The sequence below is a fragment of the Botryllus schlosseri genome, chromosome 4 (assembly GCF_051294905.1).
Source record: "Botryllus schlosseri isolate E-star chromosome 4, Bs_hap1, whole genome shotgun sequence".
NCBI lineage: Eukaryota > Metazoa > Chordata > Ascidiacea > Stolidobranchia > Styelidae > Botryllus > Botryllus schlosseri.
Genome location: NC_137239.1, coordinates 23,807,908 through 23,833,245, shown reverse-complemented (window position 1 = coordinate 23,833,245; position 25,338 = coordinate 23,807,908). Strand labels below are relative to the sequence as shown.

The window sequence follows — 25,338 nt, the reverse complement described above, 5'->3', positions numbered from 1 at the left end:
TCCTATTTTTTGACTTTTTTTTAAAGTGTCCTCGGAGGACGCCCAAATGTCCTCTTTTTGAGATTTTGTCCTCTATTTTGAGAATTTTGTGGGGAGCGAGATACAGTAAATCAGCACTGAAATAACGTTCCGGCTCCGCATATCACGTGAAATTCACTTCTCAGTACTTGCGATTCACTATGTGACGTATCTAATAATCACCCACTTTATGATACAATCATAACTGCTACAAAAACAGGGGAACCTTCCAGTAAATGAATATTTTCGACAAAATTCATTACAAACATGGAATTTTTTCACGTTTTGTGGCAATGATTTACTAACAATAACAGACTCAATCTTAATATCTCTACTAGCAGTTGTGATGTAGGCTTGGAGTTAATAAGATATTTTGGATGCATTTCACCGGTAGCGTTAACAATTCTGGAAATGCTGAACCTTATTTTGTTATTATTATTAATCGGGATGCCTGCGACTAGAAAGCCGATAATGAAAAAGAGGACTGCGGCGTCACCCGATTTTTATTGAATTCAGACCCCCCCCCCCCCCCCCGTTATCAGGTCGCGTACAGCTCCGGTTCAGAATATGTCACTGGTGTAGTTGTAGCTTATTGTTAATTCCGCTTGTAATGTAATTTCCATCAAACCCAGCTGGCGCAGCTGTATGGCACATTTCCACATCCTGTTGAAGTATTTTCACATGTTTTAGAAATATAGTCACTTCTACTCTGTAGTCACTTCTACTCTGTAAGTGAGTCGAAAGTTACGGCGTTATGTCTCCTTTTACTTTCAGTACCGCTCTGACTATATTGACCACCGCTGCTCGAGACACTACTCTGCGCATTGCAGCGGACATTGATTGGAACACATACGAGTTATGATGAAGCAACGATTTATTGCAATAAAGAAAATAGAGGAAACGAATAAAGTTTAGCGTGTTCTGTTGAAGTGCTTTACACCGCGGACTCTCATCAGTAAAAGAGTCTTCCTGGAATAGAAAAAGAATGGTGTTCGATGGACATACCATAGATAGTGTCCTATATGGTGTCGACACAAGCAAATCTCACGGCTCAGTGAAATTGATTCACGTCACAATTTCCATTTGGCTACAGGCAATTTGACGGTCATTTTTGACCGGCTTGCCGAGGATTAAATTTGGTGAAACGGGGGTATCAATCGAAAGCTGACTCTGCACTGATTACGAAAATATAATTTTTTTTCCGCTCGAGGCCCTGGAACCCCCACAATCAGCCTCGAATTTTTCATTGTTATGGAGATTGGCATTGAGACGCAACAATGCTGTCTGGCGAAACGAGAGAGTAACGAGAGAGTAACTCTCTCGTTTCACCAGACAGCATTGTTGCGCCCCAATGCCAATCTCTCGTTTCGCCAAACAGCATTGTTGCGTCCCAATGCCAATCTCTCGTTTCGCCAGACAGCATTGTTGCGTCTCAATGCCAATCTACATAACAATGAAAAATTCGAGGCTGATTGTGGGGGTTCCAGGGCCGCGAGCGGAATAAAATTTATATTTTCGTAATCAGTGCAGAGTCAGCTTTCGATTGATACCAGTTTTACCAAATTTAATGCTCGGCAAGCCGGTCAAAAATGACCGTCAAATTGCCTGTAGCCAAATGGAAATTGTGACGTGATACAATTTCACTGACCCGTGAGATTTGCTTGTGTCGACACCATATAGGACACTATGGACATACACTTGAAACAACGTTTCATGTTGTAGATCAGTGGTTCTCAACAGCCGGTCCATGGCAAGTTTCCTGCCGGTCAGCCAGATATATTACGGACAAGTTGTATGCGAAATCCCCGGATACTTTCAAGCAAATAACTTCGTTAAATTCCGACAGTGCAATTAAGCGACACCAAAATAGAGGTTCAAGTAAATAGCAAACTAGTATTTCTTCACAATAAGGTTAGTGGTCTTTAACAGGAGTTCACGAGCTTTGCCTAGCAGAAGCGTCAACAGAGCCACATATAAATATGTGGTATCAACAAGGCACCATTAAATGAAGTTTTCCATTATTCCATTCAAGTTACACGCATTTGTCGTTGATTAAATTTGGAGTGAATTTTGGTTTTTGAAAGTTCGACGGTCCGCAGCGTTTGATTTGAAGTCTTGCCGGTTCGCGAGGTAAAAAAATGTTGAGAACCACTGGTCTAAATAACTAACAGTTGCTATGTCGAAACTGCAATTCCAGCTGTTGACCATTGCATTAAACGTGAATATCAAAGATTTACGTACTGCAGTGCTGTTCGAAATCATAGCAACAGTCCCCTCTAACTCTGCACAGGGCGTCACATTGGCATTCGCGTCCTTCAACGAGCTTACATTCCACGCGACAAGACGGCGCTAAATGTCACAATAGTATTGTTAGAGGTAATTAAGTACACGTCTACGTATGGTCCACTCACGTTGGCATAAAGGTGGCACTCCGTTGAATTGACCGTCAGCCTGGCACGTAAGGTGGTCGACTCCTGACATGATATGTTTGTCGTTGCATTCGTAGTATACAGTGTCCCCGAATGAGAACGAGCCTTTGTTGCCATCTCTGAAGCGTCCATTTTGTGGCTGTCCGGGGGATCCACACTTCACTCCTGAAACAATTGAGGTGGTAATGTAAGCGGAGGTAGCATTCGAATTCCGCACAATTTACGGAACAAATAGAGATTTCCCACCCTAAGCACAATTTACGGAACAAATAGAGATTTCCCACCCATATATTTACAGTTCCTCTTTATAAGCATATAGACAAAACCGATTTAGAGTACTCAAAATTGTAGAAGTACTTGTAGAAGTACGTTGTTAACCGCCTTGTAAGTTATACAGTTTAATATAGAATACATGCGGAGGTATGTCTTACGTTCACAACGTGGAGGAGACGGATCCAGACCACCCAGCGGTCCGCGCAAATGCTTGCGGCAGATTGACACGGCCGATCCTATCATGTTGAATCCCCGTTCGCATTGAAATTCGAATTGAGTTTTGTACGGATAAACGGCGAGAAATTCATTCTTCAATATCAGTCCTTCGGTTAGGGTAGGTCGTGCACATCCGCTACGCGCCGCGATGTTGGTATTAGCTATAAGTTTGCATCTGGGTATCGTCTTATCCCATTTGTTCTGCCCTCTGCATTTGGCGCTGGCCACCGACACGGAGAACCCGGCATTGCATCGGAAGTTCACCCTCTTCCCGAATTCGTAGACGTTGCCGCCCTCGAGCGGAGCCGGGTATATTTGCAATCCGGTAACTTTCGGCTGATAGCATCCGTCTGAGAGAGGAAGTATAGGAGAGGAGCATGAGCGTGGATGTGAATTTGGAATTTGGACTCGAACAAAAAAGGACTTGAGGCCGAGCTAGTCGAATTTTATTGACGCTGGATCTGGACTTGGACCGGGAATTTCAAACAATATCCCACTTTATTGATGCTTTTGATCAAAATAAGTACTTAAATTTCGAGATGATTCAAATGCCGTTCATGATGCGGATTTGAACACGGAGCAGGATTTGAGATAACCGCATGTGAGGATTTGGCTAGGATTAGCATCAGATTCTGCAAATTATCGAAGCTGCATTGTGATTTGGACTTGAAAGCGAAATTTCTGATTATAATTTACGATTTTCAAGCGACTTTCGAAAAAAATACGATTATTTACCTGATTATTATTTGGATTTGGACATGATACGAAATGAAATCGGGATGCTTATTTAAATTTGGACTTGAAAATGTTAAATCCGCTCGTGCAGAGCACGGTCCCAGTCAGGTGTTACCCGTGTATATTTTTCGATGCATTTAATCTCACCATGCTAGTAACCCACTATGCAATACCTGTGCATCGCAGTTTATGACTCCAAGTACCGTCATATTGACACCGGGCGGTTTTCTTTCCAACGACCAGGTAGCCTTCGTCACAAACTATTCTGATTATCTTGTTCTGTGTGAAGAGCTCGTCCTTCTTGTTGATACGGCCATTCATCACCTTTGGTCGTCTGCATTTGGCTGAAACGGAAAATCGAAGTTAGCGCAGTGCTAGTGTCCGTGCTATATATCAGTTTCGTAGAGCCATTTAACTAAGGAGCATTAACATGAAACGGTATCAATGATACTGTGATGATTAAATATTCTAATTGCAGCGGGAAACGCTTTGCTAAGAGCTGTAATCCACCACCTTTCAAGGCGGTAATAAGCACTGTTTCGCTACGATTACGCTTTTCGCATGAAATATATCTCTACCAAAATATTTGTTTACTCGAATGCAGAGAAATATTCTCATACTCTTTGAGAGATATGAAGTAAAGTCCTTACAACATAACTCATTGCGTAACAGCCATGGTCCAACTCCAACTGGAGATCATAAAGAGACTACTCGGCCGCTATGAGACACTATTGCACCAATGGCTTTTCTAACTGATTAGTTGCGACATACATCTCGCGCTATATGTTATGAGTAGGGCTGGGCACAATGATTCGAGTACTCGAGTCTGAATCCAGTATTAATTTTAATGATTCGAGTCGAGTAGTAAAAGACCATTTTTTCGAGTACTGAAATTATACGCTCTTCGCCGCTGAAATTCAATTTATCAACGAGAATTAAAGTTACGATACTATTTTCCACTGTGGCCGTATCGCAGCGTACAAAACATAGTAAAAAGTTTGCTAGAAACAACACATTTGCGAAGTCATGATCATCCCACATCATTATCACAAAGTGTAATGGAATCGGTATGGTCGAAAAATACCACCAAAGTATCTTTAATGTGATGGTTAATAGGCATCATATTGTTCTTGGTCGCATAAAAGGTACATAATTGAACGTTGTCAAAATAAATTGTGTGATGACGTCATAATGAGTGATACTCGAATACTCGACTCGACTCGAAGCATAATACGTGATTCAGAATCGAATCATTCAATTACTCGAATTTGCCCAGCCCTAGTTATGAGTAGGGCGATTTTTTTGACATATCAAAATAAGTCAAAATTTGTCAAAATTGTTTACAAAGTCAAAAATTTTTGACCTCTGCATTTCGTTTGTATCGTAGATTTTGCAGTGTCGGTGAACTTATCATTTGATATTTTACAGCTTGTAGCTTTAGGCCTACCGTTGTAGACGGCACATTGTCTGCTCATTGTGAATCATAAACGGTAAAATAAAACAAATAGGCAGACATGGTGTAATGAATGATCAACGTACCGCAATATCCTAACTGAAGTAAGACTGCTTGGGCATTGCATGGTTATATCAAGAGGCGCATGAAGCAACACGTTGTGTCACCAGCAGTGTACGCACAACTTCAGTGTTGGCAGCCAACAACTGCTGCTATGGAACGTTCTTTCCCCATTCTTGACAAGCTACTTAGTAAGGACAGACACTTTCTATCCAAGAATGTTGGAAAGTATCTTTCGTTGTACTACAACAAAATTTAATTATTTCTACCATAATACGTGATGTAACTACTGGAATTCTTCATAGCGCCAGATTTCGTTTAAATACTAGTTTTTTCATGTAAAAATTTGTCGGTTTTTAAGTCAAAAAGGTTTTTGCATGCCAAACTACTTCCTAAGGACAGAGAGTTCCAACCAGAAATGAAGATAACTAGTACAATTGTTACATTATGTGCGAAAACACCTAATTTGCATATGTGAGGTCAAAATTAATTTTTTTAGGTAAAAAATGTAAAACTTTGATTTTTTAGGACGAAATCTTCCGTTTTTAGGTAAAAAATCGCCCTTATGAGTAATGAACGGATGGGCGCGGTTAGACTCACTTGCACAGGTTGGTTTTTTAGACCATTTCCCACTCGACAGGCACTCGGCAGTGTTATGTCCAAGAGCGTGCCATTCTCCTTTGCAAATATAAGTAACGGTATCTCCCACGGAGTACACTTCACGACCCTCGGGAAGCATTGGGGAGTATGTGACGAAAGAATACGATGGAGGACTGCATCCAGATTCAGTAATAGTTATGGTAATTTCTGAAAATATAAACGAATACTCCGTTAGAACAGGATACTCTTTACTGAGAGCGTAGTCTTCGCCGCCGATCATGATGCATAGTACATTAAGGGGGCACTTCTATTTGAAAATGATTTTTTTAGGTGTTCACGTTTGTAGTCATAAATTCGTAAAGGTAGATGCGAGCCCCATGATTCATACATTGCTGGAAAGGGCAGGAAATTTCCTTTCCAAATATGGTCTTTATGTTGTACCATGAGCATGTACCCCACCGGTACACTTACTCAAAAAATAATGAAAATATTGAACACGCATATTAAAAATCCTAAAAACTCAAAAGTCTTTCAAGATTTTCCTTCAAATATTGCTGTAGTAATAGTACATATATATATCTACAAAACAATTGAGGGATTTTCAAAAATAGTTCTTCTAACAAAATTTATGATATTTTTTGTCAGCGAACCCTAAATTTTCATTTTTTTCAAAATTCTTTCCTCTGTAAAAATTTTTCTGGACAAAATTTTGAGAAAACGCTCAATCATTTTATTATACATACCCTAACCATCATTTGTACAAAATTTCAGATGAATCGAACAAGCAGGTGCAGAGGAGATAGAATTTTTGTGCAGAAAAAGTATATTTTGAGAAAATCGCGTTTGAAAAAATAAAACCACAATAACTTCGAAAAACAAGGATAAGAACACTGATCATGACATCAATGACCATATTCGTTGATTTGCATCACACATTGAACCATATATAACACAACCTGAGCATTAAATGCCGCCAGGCACATAGTCTGATGTGTCTTAGGAGTCTTGAACTCTTTCAATTTTTCACAGCGAAAGACCGTCGAGATGCAGTCTTACTTTTTTTGTCCTTCAAACCAGTTTCATTTTTGTGAAAGTGTTCACTGGCAAGTTTAGGCTTTCAAGAACACTCAAGTACCCACTACATCCAATATTCCAGTTCGGTACGGACGTAGCTACAGCACGTTTTACTGCCATAGTTCATAAGTACTTATTCTTCAGGCACCTTGTCCCTATGGTCACGACGAATGACTCATTTTGGGATTTGGTGAATCCACCAATGCATCTTTCCATTTCAAAGATTCTTCTAAACTCTAAATTTCCTTGATCGACTCATTCTAGGCAAATTGATAGCTAGAAATGAAAACCAATCCAAGACAGTTATCCTGAAACAATAAATATTACCCAATATTGTCAGTCAGCAGTCAATGAATAAAAACAGATGAAATAGGAGAACACACAACCTCCATCTCGACCATTTCCTTGGTACTGAATAAATGAAGCAGCCAAGTATATGAAAGCATACATGCTAGAACACTTATTTATAAGCATACAATAAATACTACCCAATATGGTCAGTTATCAGTCAACAAATCAAAAAATAAATGAAAAAAAAACAGCCTCACCTCGCCTGTTTACTGAGTCTGTGAAGCAGCCAAGTTTATGACTGCTGTCATCTGGGCCGAATACTTGTATGAAATTTCCTACGCGGAGAAAAGATATGACCTACCATTACCATTTTTAACGAATTGCCTCCGGAAGGATGAGTTAATACCTTTTCTGGATTCAATAGTGGTATAAATTACACACCAATATGAAATAGCTCATTTCCAGCCGAAATTTGTGTGATGTGATCGCATTTCCAACAATACACCATTGCTTCGATCAATTTGACCCTATCAATATATCTTATCGGTAGGGTAACTTATACTTTGTTCCGAAAGATAAGTTATACCTTTTCTGAATCTAATAGTCGTCTATTTTACACCCAGACTAGAGACAAGTTATTCCGAGGTACACAAGTAACCTTAAAATCAACCTAAATATGTCGTATCTGATCGCCACAGATGGCAATTCACCATTGCTTCGATCAATTTGACCAAGCCAATATCTGTTATCGGTAGGGTAACTTATAATTTGTTCCGAAAGATGAGTTATACGTTTTCTGAATCTCATAGTCGTCTACTTCACACCCAAACTGGAGAGAACTTATTTTGAGGTACACAAGTAACCCTAAAATCCAATTGAATACGTCGGATCTGATCGCTACAAAAGGCAATTCACAATCGCTTCACGCAATTTGACCATGCCAATATATGTTATCGGTAGGGTAACTTATAATTTGTTCCGAAAGATGAGTTATACCTTTTCTGAATCTCATAGTCGTCTACTTCACACCCAAACTGGAGAGAACTTATTTTGAGGTACACAAGTACCCCTAAAATCCAATTGAATACGTCGGATCTGATCGCTACAAAAGGCAATTCACAATCGCTTCACGCAATTTGACCATGCCAATATATGTTATCGGTAGGGTAACTTATAATTTGTTCCGAAAGATGAGTTATACCTTTTCTGAATCTCATAGTCGTCTACTTCACACCCAAACTGGAGAGAACTTATTTTGAGGCACACAAGTAACCCTAAAATCCAACTGAATACGTCGGATCTGATCGCTACAAAAGGCAATTCACAATCGCTTCACGCAATTTGACCATACCAATATATGTTATCGGTAGGGTAACTTATACTTTGTTCCGAAAGATAAGTTATACCTTTTCTGAATCTAATAGTCGTCTATTTTACACCCAAACTAGAGACAAGCTATTTCGAGGTACACAAGTAACCCTAAAATCCAACTGAATACGTCGGATCTGATCGCTACAAAAGGCAATTCACAATCGCTTCACGCAATTTGACCATGCCAATATATGTTATCGGTAGGGTAACTTATACTTTGTTCCGAAAGATAAGTTATACCTTTTCTGAATCTAATAGTCGTCTATTTTACACCCAGACTAGAGACAAGTTATTCCGAGGTACACAAGTAACCTTAAAATCAACCTAAATATGTCGTATCTGATCGCCACAGATGGCAATTCACCATTGCTTCGATCAATTTGACCATGCCAATATATGTTATCGGTAGGGTAACTTATAATTTGTTCCGAAAGATGAGTTATACCTTTTCTGAATCTCATAGTCGTCTACTTCACACCCAAACTAGAGACAAGCTATTTCGAGGTACACAAGTAACCCTAAAATCCAACTGAATACGTCGGATCTGATCGCTACAAAAGGCAATTCACAATCGCTTCACGCAATTTGACCATGCCAATATATGTTATCGGTAGGGTAACTTATACTTTGTTCCGAAAGATAAGTTATACCTTTTCTGAATCTAATAGTTGTCTATTTTACACCCAAACTAGAGACAAGCTATTTCGAGGTACACAAGTAACCCTAAAATCCAACTGAATACGTCGGATCTGATCGCTACAAAAGGCAATTCACAATCGCTTCACGCAATTTGACCATGCCAATATATGTTATCGGTAGGGTAACTTATACTTTGTTCCGAAAGATAAGTTATACCTTTTCTGAATCTAATAGTTGTCTATTTTACACCCAAACTAGAGACAAGTTATTTCGAGGTACACAAGTAACCCTAAAATCCACCTAAATATGTCGGATCTGATCGCTACACAAGACAATTCAGAATCGCTTAACGCAATTTGACCATGTCAATATATCTTGTCGGTAGGGTAACTTATACTTTGTTCCGGAAGATGAGTCATACCGTTTCTGGATCTAATAGTCATACCCAGACTGCGGACAACTTATTTTGAGGTACCAGTGTTGGGATCAAGTCACTACCTTCGAGTCACGAGTGATCTCGAGTCATTGCACATTTTGACTCGAGTCAAGTCAAGTCAATCGATTTTCAAAGGTGACTCGAGTCAAGTCAAGTGACTCGATTTTTGGACGTGACTCGAGTCAAGTCGAGTCAAGTCAAGTCAAGTCAAGTCAAGTCACGAGTCATCACAATTCAAGTCAAGTCGCCATTTTCATGGGGCATGATAACGTCATTGCATTTTGCTAGCTGTCTGAAATACAGATTGGGTGGTCATTGATTTTGAACCGATGAACGAATATAGAGTTAAATATATTCACGTAAGAAAGCGCTGTATCACTCACATATACGTAGAACTGCTTAAACACAGTGTATAGCCTAGTTACCAGCCAAAATAGAGAATAGATTCGAATTGATAGGAAGCAATACATTACCCATTTGCAAATCGATATGATACAACTCGACTCTGCGCCAATGGTTGAGGACAATATAAATGAACTATATTCGAATTCAATTTCAATAAAACAAGAAGTTTGGTTAAGGTAAAACAGAGATTATTTACTTTACTGTACTATAAGTTTACGACAACGCAAGCTGTAAGCTTCGATCACTTCGTTTGCGATCAATTTATCTGTGAGGCAATGGAAGCTCGGTAAAACGCACGATCATTAATCACGGTTACACCAGCGTTTAGACAACAATCCGAACATATGCTAGATTCAGTGATTTTATCGACATCGATTACTTGAGGACTTGAAATTGACTCTTGAATTTTGCTCCGAGTCACAAGTCAATCCATATTTCCGATACGCCGAGTCAAGTCAAGTCAAGTCATTTTAACGAAGTGACTCGAGTCAAGTCAAGTCATTCGAAAAAGGTGACTCGAGTCTGACTCGTGTCAAGTCATGACTCAAGTCATCCCAACACTGCGAGGTACACAAGTATCCCTAAAATTCACCTAAATATGATGGATCTGGTCGCTCCCGGCGACAATTCACAATCGGTGAGACGCGGTGGCAATCTCATGTGCCCTGAGTTGTTCGCATAAGTGTCGACATGTATGCTAATATTGCCACCAAAGAGGATGTTTAGACATGTTTGTTATTCCAATGATAATTTTACCAATTGTGCAGAGAGGAAAAATCGCCTCATAATTTTTTATTATGCGGGAAGTTCATCAGCTCGAAATCTGATTTGTAAGGTGAAAACTATGCCGCGGCACACTTACGACACTTGATTTAATCAACAGTCGTATTTTACGAACACCGACTAACAGGTGCATTCTACCGGAAGGAAGTCTGTGACCTTCCAATTGCACCAAGACCGGCAACTCTGTAAGGCAGTGGTTCTTAACCTGGGGGTAATTACCCCCAAAGGGGTAATTTACCAATTTCTGGGGGGTAATTAGAATCTTTATACTTATAATCGCTGCCTGAAGTATTTTCAAACTGAAATATGAATGTAGGCTAACATATGTTTTTGCGAGCGTCTATATATATCATTTCACTTAACACACCATACTTGCTGTGATATTATCATAGCAATTTACAACGTTGTAAATTGCTATGATATTATAGTAACCATTAGTGATTATGAATCACAGGGCCGAATGTAGTTTAGTATAGTGTTAGGATAAGTTCAATTTATTTTGCAGTAGTGCGGATCAAATATTGTTGCGCATGCTGACAAATTGAAAAAGAACAAGGGGCGTCTAAGTTTAACGTTACACCTATAATGCAGTAACAATATCGTAGAAATATAGTTGTTAGTATTGAAAAGTGTAGTGGTGGTCTAGTCTGATCTGTAAAATTAAATCTGAAATCATCAAAAAGCCTTCGAAGAAACGAGGAGAAGATTTCGGAGCATTTTGGTTCCGCCTTCAAAAAAGAATAACCAATCTTTGTCATAATGGCATTGAACCTTCTGACTGAATTTCCTTCAACTTATTGATGTGAAGTAGGATTTTCTACAATGGTGTACCGGTATCTATCAAAACGAAATGAGCTTGCGATTGACAATTACATGGCAGATGTTGTCTATTATTATCCTATCTTTTGTCCAGATTTGACCACTGGATAACACGAAAACAGCATCAGTATTCGCATTGACTTGATATTTTTAACAGTGTAGATTTCAGTGTACATTATGACGTCATATTTATCATTTTTTGTAAAGGGGTAATTGCATCCCGTCATGTTCTTCTTGGGGGTAACGATATGAAAAAGGTTAAGAACCACTGCTGTAAGGTGTTGCGGAGCAGATACGATTGTTACATCACTGGCTGTGTCGCTATTGCGACCGTAGCTTTTGCGTAACCTTTGCTGACCTCAGCATGACCTGAGTCCAATACCTGCCGTCACAACTCAGGCACATTAATTTTTCATTTATGGCTATGACAATGGGGAATAGCGAATACATTCTGAATCCTCACATCAACCCTCATTCAAGTGAAATATTTTGTGTGTGTCTGACGCATCCACGTGCATATGTGATGGACCAATGAAGCTGTCATGAAAGGGAAAGATAATCGACAAAATTGCAGGTAAATTATTGTATTGCACTGACAATATACTTTATACTTGTTGAAATCCGTTTGGTTTAATCGTATGGTTTAAAACCCGTCACATGGTGCTGACATTTTCTATTTTTACACCCATGATTTACAGCGTATGCTGTATATTGCACCGAACCCGGAAATTTCGAATCGCTCGTGCGAGTAATAGCCTAGAACAGCTCTGTTATTATTCATAATTTTTCCTTCAAACACTACAAGATTGTGATACAATGAAAATATATGTGATGGTATTGAAGGAGGGACGCGCATACTGAAGGAAAAATCCCACGTCAGATTGGTATATAAATTAGATCGGGAGTAGGCAACTCGCGGTTCGCGAGCAGCATGTGGCTCTTTCATGCACATGCTATGGCTATTTGTAAATTTTTATGTGTTGATATCTCTATATCGATTATTCTATTCTCGGAGCGGTTTTCGTTAATTTCAGTTTGTTGGAAAACAAACTAGCATAGCATAGCGCAAGTTCTGTGCGACATCGCATTTTCAGAATGAATGTGACGCACAATGAGAGATAGTAGCCTGTATGTTCCATCGTGATTGTGAACTGTGTGATTTGGGGCATCCATATGTTTTGTTGCAGCTCTAAATTTTCCTTCTTTGGTCGGGTATATATGTAGATCTGAATTGATTTTTCATTTACAGCCGAAAATACTCGACCAGAAAAAGAAATCAACCGTATGCACCTCCAAAAGATCGAAGTTCCGGGCGCTCATCAAATGCAAATATTTCTCTAGCCAAAAAGTTTGCTCTTTCTCTGCGAGAATTACGACTGCCTGTGCCGAAAAAGAATGGATTTACGGCAAATCATTGTCGTGTGTATTTCAACTTGTGTCACCAAAAATCTTCAAAGGGTGCAAAATTGAAATTGCAACGATTTTGGTCAGAAAATGAAGGTTTTCGTCTTTCGGTAGAAGCAGCCTACCCGTACTGTTTTTGTAACAGACCGTACCATGGCGAATTGATAGTAGAGTGTGAATCGTGTCACGAATGGCTTCACCCACAATGTGTCCTACCAATTGAAAGTGAATTTCGCTGCTATTCCCAGCAGCAATGGCAACGATGTCATCTTGCATGTTCCAAGACAATTCCTGATCTATCTGACGGATTGCCTGTCATTTATCATGTTACGAGGTTTGACCAACACGCTTCAGAGTCAACGAATACGGTTGCGATCAAATCAGAAGGCTTTATTGAGCCGGTATTTGACACTGATAACGGTGCAGCGAATACGGAACAGCCATGCACCTCTTCCGATATTCGCCACGGGAGAAAAAGATCAAAAGCTGAAGTAGAATCTTCTAATGAAGCATTGCTGGATTTACTCGACGACGAAGCAACAAAAGCGTCTAAAGATCGAGAGCCTATGAAATCGTCCACACTCAAAGCATCATGCTTTGTCAAGTCTGGGTTTAACGATGATAACAGTGCGACGACTACGGAACAACCAGACAATTCTTCCGACATTAGCCATGACAGCAAAGGAATAAAAGTAGAATCTTCCAGTGAAGCGGTGCTGGGTGTACTCGACGACTATGCCACGAAAGCATCTAAAGATTCCAAGTCTGGACCACCAAGGACGCTGCCCATCAAACATGAAACGATACAAGCTTTGGGACATTTCAAAGTCCCCATTGGGGAAATTGAAAGTCTTTCCTCTGAGGTGAATATAAAGGATAATTTCGAAATTTCATTAGACGCATGGAAAAGTCTTACAACAAATAGAAAAAATCATGGATTTTCCGACGATTCCGATTACGCTTCATATTTCTCCCAACGAATCAAGGAAGTATACGACTGCTGCGTGCCGTGTATACAAAATCATTACCTTCGCCACCCGGAGAAGGTCTTGGAGATAATAGATTCATCAGATTGGTACTACGAAGGCAACATCAAATTTTATTGTAAGCATAAATCTTGCTGCGGCTGTCGAGTAGAAGGCTCAATAAAAATATACTCCGGTCTCAGTAAAATCAAATGTGAGATAGCAATTTCTCAGACACGAATTCACGAATTATGTGTGAAAAACAGACCCGTCAACAAGTCCTTGCGCAAGAAGTTGGAAAACGTTTACAATTCAGCTCGGCCTACGATGTGCATCGAAGATTGCACGAAACTCTGAGCGATACTGAACGGATTTTTGGCTCCCATACTTTTGTGCCTGCGCCCGGAGTATTACGTAACCTCAAGTACAACTCAAATATATCTGACACATTTACCTCCTACTGGATGGTTAATATGGAGACTTTGAGAGTACGTTACGAATCTTGTGGAACTAATTTTATAAGATCGTGGTCTGGATATCCGCCACAAGTAATAATTTGCAGCGAAAACCAGATCAAAATTTACCAAGACATTGCGCCGACAGATATCGACGGAAGTGGCGGCATTTTGACAATCAGCGACTCTGATGGGGGAAAGTTTCAAATATACACGCTGCTAATCAGGAATCCTTTCCCCGCAGGAATATCTCTACCGGTTTCTTCATTGGTAACAAGCAAACATGACACTGGGACTATGACCAGATTCTTGAATCGGTTTATTCAACTAACATGCAAGCGAACGTATCCGGTATTACCTGGTCTTATTATTACTGACGGAAGTATGGTATTATGGAATGCGACCTTGTCGCAATTTTGTGCTGAGACAAGATTGCAGTACTACAACCGATGCTTTCGCGTCGTTACGGGTGATGCTACGGCTGCGGATCTGAATAAACCCATCGTGCATAATTGTCTGAGTCACTCAATGCGAGCAGCCAAAATCATGTGTCGCAAACATTACGGGGTGAAATTGTGCTCAACAGCTATGTGCTGGATACATAGCATTTTTTTCTGCAATACGTTGAAGGAGTTGGACAGTATTGTACACAATATATTTGTCGTACTACTGAGTCCTAAACTCGACAGCGTTATTGAGACCCATTTCAATATCCTTCACGAACATCATATCACAACATGCAATTGCGACAGTGCTGATATGCAGATATGTGCGATCAAGGATGGATCAGATACAGAAGATACCTTGTTTGGTCAGGGTCTAAAGAAAGCGGATTACAAACAAGAAGAATCTTCTCCATTTCACAGGAGATACAGGGAAATGAAGGAAAAAATTGAGAACATGATCACCGTTGAAGGCAATCAAAGCGATGGAAGTAATCCCTATTATTCAGAAAAATTTGCGGATAAGATGTTGAATATTGTACTAGGGCGTGTCGCGGCAACTTCAAATTTGATGCTCGGAGATTTGGGCCGACATGACCAAAATAAGGCCGGCCAATCTGATATTTACAAAAGCGCCGCTGATCGATATACAGAGACCTTGTGTGACGGGAAACGTACAATGTACACAGATAACAATACACAAGGAGTGATTGAACAGCATTTTAAAACCCTAAAACATGACTTTTTGAAAGGAAGGATCAATCGCCTGGACAAATTTGTGGAAATTTATGAAAAAGAAATTTGTCGATCAGAAAAGATATTCGCCGACCACGTATATCACCTTGGATATTCATCAAAGAAAGCAAAACGATGCGACAATGACAAAGTTGATGCTAAACATGCCAAGCGCCGTCCGCAAATTTTTATCACCGGAAAATTCAAAAAGAGGTCGCAAAATAAGAAATCGATTTACGGCAGCCCCGGAATGAAGCAAAAGATCAAATATCGCTGTGTAGCAATTACCAAGAAAGAACACAAACCCAATCTTTACGAAGAACTCGATGGATTTCAAAATATTAAATTATTTTGTGAGTCATTATGGTATTCAATACCACACACCGTTGCATCGTTGGGAACAATTGCATTTCGCCTGGGGGACGGGCATCGAGGCAATTGGCAAGACATAAACTCAGTGTGTGCTGACCCGTTACCGAACACCCTACTGTGTATGCAAAAACTTTCATCGAGGCGAGTCCCGAAAGGCTGGCTTTCGAAAAGTATAGTCGATTCATATTTGAATGCCATGGTCAACAGCACAAATTTGTGTGCTGGACGAAAAAAAAATTGCGCAGTCCCGTGTGATGTCACCAGGAGTATTATTGACGGAAGAGATTTTAAAAAATTTCATCGTCGACTGGAAAATGATGACGGCGAAGTGTGCGACCTGTTGCTGTTCCCACTCATATGGGAAGATCAGTTTATACTCATTTCATTTTCATAGGCAAATAGCCAAATTGCGATTATAAACTCCCTAGCTGATCACAAATTATCAAGTTTTTTGGTATCAAAGTTGAAAAGCACTTTCAAGGTTTTTTTTTCTCCGGAAATTCAAAATTGACGGACTCCAATTCGAAATGAAATGTTTGGTAAAGCAGACTGACGGAATGAGCTGCGGCGTTTGCGTTTGCTTGGCTGCCAACGCTCTGTGCAAGGGGATATTGCCACCAACATTACCAGATATGATGCGTAGTAGGATCGAAATCATATTTTTCGTCTTTGCTAATTCAACACAGTCTCCGTTTCTTTTGATGAAGGCTGACAAGCATTGAGTCCTCACTAAAGCATATCCGGCATTGAAAAACACCCGAAATACATGCTGGTTTAATGCTGTGACACAGTCACTATGTCACATTTTGAAGAAGACGAATTCGTTGATGTCGTTCAAACCAGGCAATAAATATGCCGAATTATTGAAGCTGGTAACGACAAGACAGGAGATTGCTGATGATTTTTATGACTTATCGGTCAAAGAAGCATGCGATTTCTGCGATTTCGTGTATGGCGATCAGTTGGATTCTGAAGAGTTTCTATCATCTCCTTACGTATCAACTGCCTTGGAATGTTTCAACTGCGTACCATTCGTCAGCGTCGAACGTGAATCCCAATGCTGCAGCTGTGGTAATTCAATTTATAAGCAGAATAATCGAAGAATAGATCTGATGCTCCCAGTATCCAGTTCTTCCACAAGCATACAAACTTGTTTGGACCATTTCAAAAACGAAATCGATTTCAGACATTGTAGCGTTTGCAACTCCGCCAATAACTTGGTCAGAATTAGTTTGACGTCGATCTCTAATGTTCTAATCATTTCGTTGGCAAGACAATCAACTGGCACCTCAACAGCCGCTACGCCAATTCAAATTGACGAAAAGATTGAAGTATTGCTTCAAGATGGTAGTACCCGTACATATACTTTGAAATCCGCAATAACTCATCAAGGTTGCAATGATGCTGGTGGTCACTGGATGTCGTACCCGTTCAATTGCCTTGGAGGGGCTATATGTTTCAACGACTATCAGGTACATTTCGTGGACGTCAAAGAAGCCTTCGATTTCATCAGAGCAAATGGGCAAATATTGTTCTACGCAGCTTTATTGTAAAAAAATCAATCGCCCGTTCTTTCATTTTCGTTGATAATAAAAATTATTGTTTTTACACCTGAACATCGGTCATCACTCATAACTATTGTTTTTATTGAAGGTATATGACGATTTCAATCAGAAAAGATATAACTCATCTTCCGGAAGAAAGTATAAGGCACCCTACCGATAGGATATATTCACATGATCAAATTGCGTGAAGCGATTGTGCATTGCCCTTTGTAGCGATCAGATCCGATGTGTACCTCGGAATAACTTGTCTCTAGTCTGGGTGTGAAATAGATGACTATTAGATTCAGAAAAGGTATAACTTATCTTCCGGAACAAATTATAAGTTACCCTACCGACAAGATATGTTGCCATGGTCAAATTGCGTTAAGCGATTCTGAATTGTCCTGTGTAGCGATCAGATCCGACATATTTAGGTGGATTTTAGGGTTACTTGTGTACCTCGAAATAACTTGTCTCTAGTTTGGGTGTAAAATAGACGACTAGTAGATTCAGAAAAGGTATAACTTATCTTTCGGAACAAAGTATAAGTTACCATACCGATAACATATATTGGTATGGTCAAATTGCCTGAAGCGATTGTGAATTGCCTTTTGTAGCGATCAGATCCGACGTATTCAGTTGGATTTTAGGGTTACTTGTGTACCTCGAAATAGCTAGTCTCTAGTTTGGGTGTAAAATAGACAACTATTAGATTCAGAAAAGGTATAACTTATCTTTCGGAACAAAGTATAAGTTACCCTACCGATAACATATATTGGCATGGTCAAATTGCGTGAAGCGATTGTGAATTGCCTTTTGAAGCGATCAGATCCGACGTATTCAGTTGGAGTTTAGGGTTACTTGTGTGCCTCAAAATAAGTTCTCTCCAGTTTGGGTGTGAAGTAGACGACTATGAGATTCAGAAAAGGTATAACTCATCTTTCGGAACAAATTATAAGTTACCCTACCGATAACATATATTGGCATGGTCAAATTGCGTGAAGCGATTGTGAATTGCCTTTTGTAGCGATCAGATCCGACGTATTCAATTGGATTTTAGGGGTACTTGTGTACCTCAAAATAAGTTCTCTCCAGTTTGGGTGTAAAGTAGACGACTATGAGATTCAGAAAAGGTATAACTCATCTTTCGGAACAAATTATAAGTTACCCTACCGATAACATATATTGGCTTGGTCAAATTGATCGAAGCAATGATGAATTGCCATCTGTGGCGATCAGATACGACATATTAAGGTTGATTTTAAGGTTACTTGTGTACCTCGGAATAACTTGTCTCTAGTCTGGGTGTAAAATAGACGACTATTAGATTCAGAAAAGGTATAACTTATCTTTCGGAACAAAGTATAAGTTACCCTACCGATAAGATATATTGATAGGGTCAAATTGATCGAAGCAATGGTGTATTGTTGGAAATGCGATCACATCACACAAATTTCGGCAGGAAATGAGCTATTTCATATTGGTATGTAATTTATACCACTATTGAATCCAGAAAAGGTATTAACTCATCCTTCCGGAGGCAATTCGTTAAAAATTGTAATGGTAGGTCATATCTTTTCTCCGCGTAGGAAATTTCATACAAGTATTCGGCCCAGATGACAGCAGTAGTTTATGAAGGCAGACTGGCTAGAACACTCATTTCGAGCTCTACAGGAGAGATTTCGCCAGGTGGCGCTATTTCCACCAGCAAACGCGAATGTTGGATTAGAATGAACACGACTGCAGCAAAAATTGGGCTGTAATTCATTTTTTTTCATAAAATGGTCCCCAAATAAAACTAGTTTTGGATAAGAAGGAGTTGTAATATCATAAAAATAAGGACATATTTGGAAAGAGCGTGAAATTTCCGTTCTAGATCGATGAAGAAAAAAAAACACAAAAAAATTATTTCTAAATAGAAGTGCCCCCTTAAGATAAACAGCAGTCGTTGTATAGTTACCAGAAGCGGTCAAAGTAGTCATTTTCTATTCAATATGTATAAGTAATGCCATAAATTTCTACTCGATTACAAGTAGTGTGTGTGTGAGAGTACAATATTCGGTATTTGATACGACCTTAACAGATCAAATGCTCTGAACACACCGGCATCAAACCAGTACACTGTGACGAGATAGAAGTATAGCGTTAACAAAGACACGTGAGAACTACTGCAAGTGGATATGGATAACGAATGGCCTGAAAATTACTTCAGTGGTCTCAAAAAGTAAATTTGCTCGATGGGTCTTATACTTTTAGGGGTTAATCGGATGTGGTTACTTTGGCGATTGCAAGATGTATCTTGCGAGTAAAGCAGAAGGACTGGTGACACTATAAATCGGTAGACTTGGAAGATATACTCTTCTGTCATGGTACAGGGGCTATTTCACTCGTTTCTTATCACATTTTCTCTCACAGTAGTGATATCAAACTCATCCTACAACTAGTCATGCTTTTCAAAATCAAGTATAGTAGTGTACAAAAGTGCAAAATTCAAGTATAGTTTCGCCGAAGCAACTATTCATCTGGTAGTAATTTTAAAATATAACCACTTGATGCAAATAGGCAAAACCTAATTGAGTACTCTGACAAGATAGACGTATTTGGTTACTGACCAGTGACGACTTATAATTGCTGCAATAAACTCAATATAATCTTACTTTCGCATGTAGGCATTTTGGAGTCCCACTGATTGTTTGCCCCGCACCTAAGCACAGCTGCACCCTCAATCATGTATTGGTTGTTACAGAAAACTATAACCAGACTACCGGATGGGAAGAAGGGCCCTGTTTTGACTGACCGAGTATTGTAGTAGCCGTTATGTATGATCGGTTCTCGGCACCCAGCTGAAATAGAAAGATTTGGTTAAAGATCCGGAGGAAGATGCCTTCTATATTCAAACTCAATCGCATATGAGTTTAGAATCTTACTATACCACCTTATCAATATACTGTATACACTCAAAGCTATCCAATACAGTTTCTCACGACAAGTTTTAGGCCCATAGTCATAATCCCTATGGCTTGTGCGTATCTGATTGGAGCATTTAATATTATCTGAAATGTGTCTATATACGCCTTATAACTTACAGACGCATGTAGGTAGATTGCCCCATTCTCCATTTTCCTGGCATGTACTTGGGCCGTTGCCTCTTCGGAAATAATCGTCGCCACAGACCACCGTTACTACGGAGCCGACGGCATATTGATTTTGTTTTGGAGAGTACGATGCATTGTCAACGGAAGGCGGCGGACAATAAATTTCAGTCTCTGTAAACCTCCCTGAATCTTTTCGGAGAACAGAAGAATTTGTATTAGGACATGTGTAATTGTGGCGACCAACTAGATTTTGCTACCTTCGCATCTGGGAAAACGAGAGGTCCATTTGCCTTCGAAACAGGCGGCTGTGCGTTGTCCCTTCAAGTTGTAACCGCGCTCGCAGTCGTATTGAATCACCTCCAAATTTTCATACATGGTCTTGCTCGGAAACACTTTACCATTTGCGAATGGTGGTCGCGTACATCTCTTTTGGCGCTTCTCTGCAACCGAAACGTCTCGTGAGTCGTGCGTTGCATTACCTTTTCTGCATTATCCTTCGGTTTTTATCCAGGTGAGAAGAAGCGGGTAAAAAAGTGAGGCATGAGTCGTCCCTTGGTATCGTGCACGTGAAAATATAACTTCACGGAAATTCAGGGTTGGAATTATAAATATTACGTCCCATGACATCATATGTTCGTGTTCACGTTCGCGTTCACGTAGAATCTTTCAAAAAGGTCGTTCGCGTTCACGCGATACAGAATCTTTCGTGGGTTCGCACCATCCATAATATATATATTAGAAATGTTCAAAAATGACTATTTTTCTCAAATTGTACTGGCTACTTGATAGAAGTCTTAGGTTACCTAATTTAAGCATACACACCAAATTTGGTTCAATTCCAGCCAGTAGCCGCATTGCGGAGAAGAAAGTCTCTATGTCTTATATAAAAATATATGAAAAAAAAATTCAAAATTCTCTGTTCACCCCGTGAAAGTGTTAGGTTGTCTACAGACACGATGTTCACCAAATCTGGTTCAATTCCAACCAGTGGAAGCGGAGTAATTGACTTCGAAAGCTTTGGATTATCAATAAAATAGTATTTATGGTGACCAATTTTTTAATTATTCATTATAAGTGTGCCCACCGTAAATACTATTTTATTCATATCCAAATTTTTCGACGGCATATACTCCGCTTCCACTGGTTGGAATTGAGCCAAATCTGGAAAACATCGTTTCTATAGACAACCTAACACTTTCATGCGGTGAACAGAAACTTTTGATTTTTTTTATTATTTATTTTTATATAATAAATAGAAACTTTCTTATCCTGTAGCAATGCGGCTACTGGCTGGAACTGAACTAAATTTGGTGTGTAGGCTTAAATTAGGTAACCTAACAATATTATCAAGTAGCCAGAATAATTTGAGAAAAAAAGTCATTTTTGAACACCCCTAATATATATAGCACAATTTTTAGACTATACTGTCATGTGTCTATCCATCCAAATAACTTCGAATTTCTAAAAATTGAATAGCTTCAAAGCTCATTCGCAGTGATGAGTCATACCATGGTTTTATCGTCGACACAGTTTTTGTAGCAGAAGTGGAAGTAAGATTAAGGAGGATAATAACACAAGCGTAGTCATTCTTATGCATAACCATCGCAATGCATAGACTATTTGTTTGTTCCCATGGTAACAAGTCTATACTCTATTCATCTGTTATGACCGCATTTTCCGACGCACCAACATGGCCAATTATCTTCAGCTTAGACATGATAACGTGAACTTTGAATGTTACTAAGAGTCGTTTAATCTGTGATTATAGATTGTGATGTGTAGGATTGGATTGTATTCAGATCAAAAACCGAAATAATATTTGGCGAAATCCTATAAAACATTTTAAATTTTTGGAAGTCGTTGTTACTCTGCAGGCGCTATCTAAATATGTTAATTTCAGTAATCCTGCAGCTGCGAACGAATTCCTTTTGGATATTCAATATATATGTCTGAGATCAGGGCTACGCAATCTGCCACACGCCGATATCGAATTTTCTTGTTGGTCTCGCCATCACCTTTACCAATTCGCAATGAGACTACGAGGGCCTTGCAACTACTAGAACGCATTCGTACGGCCAGCGGTTTCACTGCCTTATAGAATCCGTCCAGAGCTTCAAAAAGGTCTCATACCCCTATCTTAGATTATCAGTTCTGCAGCACCGTCAATATCGCAATAAAAACACAGCAGTGAGCAGCTGCAAAATCATACCACCAAGTGTTCTGTCATCTTATGGCTCTATAATATTCGCCATTCCGACCCATGCTAGGAACCATAGATGCAACAACAACAATACCTTCACATTCTGGTAGCGGCGACGTCCACTCTCCTTCAAAGCACGCTGAAGCCGCGTCGCCTTTCAGCACGTAACCCTCATTACAGCTGTAGAGAACGACATCCTTGCTTTTGTACATGGCCTTACCGGGAATCACCTCTCCGTTGGCCAGCAATCGCTTTTTGCACGGCTTGGGTGTCTTCTTCACAGCTAAGAAGGAATGAGCGACGATGTGATATATCGCAGATAGTAATGTTAATAATATATGTAGAAGAATGCAACTACTGCCTCATTTGTCGACATGAGGGATTCAATCAAGCTTATTTAAGTATATTTCCGAGTTACCATTAACGATGCCTCAAAGCGAATCCTCTCGGAAGACATCCTCACAGCTTCGACACAAACACCAAATAGGCTCTTTACTAAGACGGAATAAGATAGAATATACCAATCAGAACATATCTATTCGATCATAAATAATCAACTATATTGCTTGATGACAATTACTATTTTCAAATCAGTCAAGCGAATTTTAATTAGGTCAATGAATTGCTGGCAATGGAGTTTGTTGATCTTATGCATGGTCAATTGCTGGTCAGTGGTCATAGCTTACAGTAGAGTTGTACTGGAGATATCATATTTAGTGTGACATTACGTGAACTCCTTCGTAATATATCTACAATGCTTGATAATAGTAGGTGCTTTGATAGTGGGAGACTTGGTGCTGGTTACGAAACTACACGTAAATTAGACCTTTACCAGCTCAAACGGTAGTTCTAATAGAAGATCAGGAGTCTTGATTGGGATGCGTTGGATAACTGTGATGATTCCCCGCGTAGATAAAGTAAATCAGAGTTCTCCAGTTGAGTCACTATTCCAACGCTAAGCGCTCAGTTACAAATTACGTGCTGATGTCATATACAAATCAACAATAGCTACCACGCAAAAGATTAATGTAGCAGATCTTACGATTGCACTGCGGTGCTTTCAACACCCATGTCCCGTCCTTCAGGCAAATGTTGATCGAAGTCCCGACCAGCTTATATCCAGTGTTGCACACGTACGCCACAGATACTCCGGGCTCGTATGATCTTTGTTGCGGTATCGCTTTACCATCATCCGGGGCGTAATACGAGCATACTATTGTACTGGGTGTGGTTGTTGGAGTAAATTGGACTGCAAAAATCAAACCGGTTAGTCGTTTAGTAAACTGTCATTGCTACTTTTTACATACCATCGCAATTCGGAACTGGTCTGTTCCATCGACCATCTTCGCAAGTGGATGCTCCGGCACCCACCAACGCGTACCCTACTGTGCATGAATACCTCACGGTAGTTCCAGATGTGTAGGTTGCGGAATCGGGTTCCATAATGCCGTGTGGAATGGCGCGGTATGAACAATCTCTCCTTGGTCGTCTGTCTTGAAGATCTGAAATAAATACAACATCCATTTATGCACAGTGTACACTGTACAGCCCCTGTGTCTGATGTGATGAGTCCTACCGTATATTGTGTAGATATCATCATTGTCGTCGGTCAAGGCGTACGGTAAGGCAACAGATACCGCCAACAGAATATACCCAATGCTTTTCATACTTAGCGGCGGAAGCTTATAGATGGACGCAAAACTTGGAATGACCAATTCAGATTTCGCAGTGTCGAATTTATACAACGGATCCGGTATTCCCAAACATCGGCGCTTCTAATAATAGCCAAATGAAACTAGGACTTTTGTCTGCTTGTCTTCTGTAATGAGGTGAGCTTTTTTAAATCCAAATCGATAGTGAAATAAGGATCATGGCCGATTTAAGAACGGATTATTCTTCTAAAAACATCAATTCGACTACATGCGCTCTCTCCTTTCTTCTGAACAAGAAAAGACGAAGTGGATATTCTCCAAACCAGATATGCCTTGAGGGGAAATGACCGGATGTTTTGTTGGCTGGTATGTGAGGATATTTTATGTGCATTAAATTAACCGTCAGTGTGAGGGGATTTTCACATGACCAACGCAATATCGATAAGTATGAGAATACTTTGACGAAAACTAATTCAAGAACCGAAAAGTTTTAATGCAGGCGTACAATATTAGTTCACATCGCGTTATGCTTTTAAACGTTTGTAATTCTGCATAGGCGATGCATAATCTGCGAATGTGTTTTACTTGAATTGGTCGCTGTGCTTATGGATCTAAGATATCGTAGTATCCACCTCTATAATTAATTGGCAATACAATGGACTACCACGGCGTGTCTTGCACAAAGCATAAAATAAACGGGTGATATTCTCAGCATGTAAAATGGCCGCTTATCATTTGCATTAAGTGAGAAGCGCAATAATTCCATAGAATATACGGATTGACTACACGAAATGATGAAGAAAGTGGGAGATAATCAGCTCTATCACTTTACTCTCCGCATTACTTCTGTAATAAGTATGCGATTTTGTCT

The 25,338-nt window shown here is 39.7% G+C and overlaps 1 protein-coding gene across 1 annotated transcript in view; it reads right to left on the bottom strand.

Annotated features, from left to right (window-relative positions):
• LOC145438019 (complement receptor type 2-like) overlaps nt 1-25,338 on the bottom strand; it is a 57,066-nt gene that overhangs the window by 18,576 nt on the left and 13,152 nt on the right. Inside the window, exons 12-19 of the mRNA XM_080315382.1 lie at nt 24,392-24,590; nt 24,123-24,317; nt 23,858-24,064; nt 22,910-23,098; nt 20,873-21,055; nt 20,607-20,804; nt 20,178-20,363; nt 5,785-5,991 (exon numbers count right to left, since the gene is read on the bottom strand). Coding sequence (XP_080171508.1) covers nt 5,785-5,991; nt 20,178-20,363; nt 20,607-20,804; nt 20,873-21,055; nt 22,910-23,098; nt 23,858-24,064; nt 24,123-24,317; nt 24,392-24,590 — 1,564 coding nt within the window. The remainder of the gene's footprint in view (nt 1-5,784; nt 5,992-20,177; nt 20,364-20,606; nt 20,805-20,872; nt 21,056-22,909; nt 23,099-23,857; nt 24,065-24,122; nt 24,318-24,391; nt 24,591-25,338) is intronic.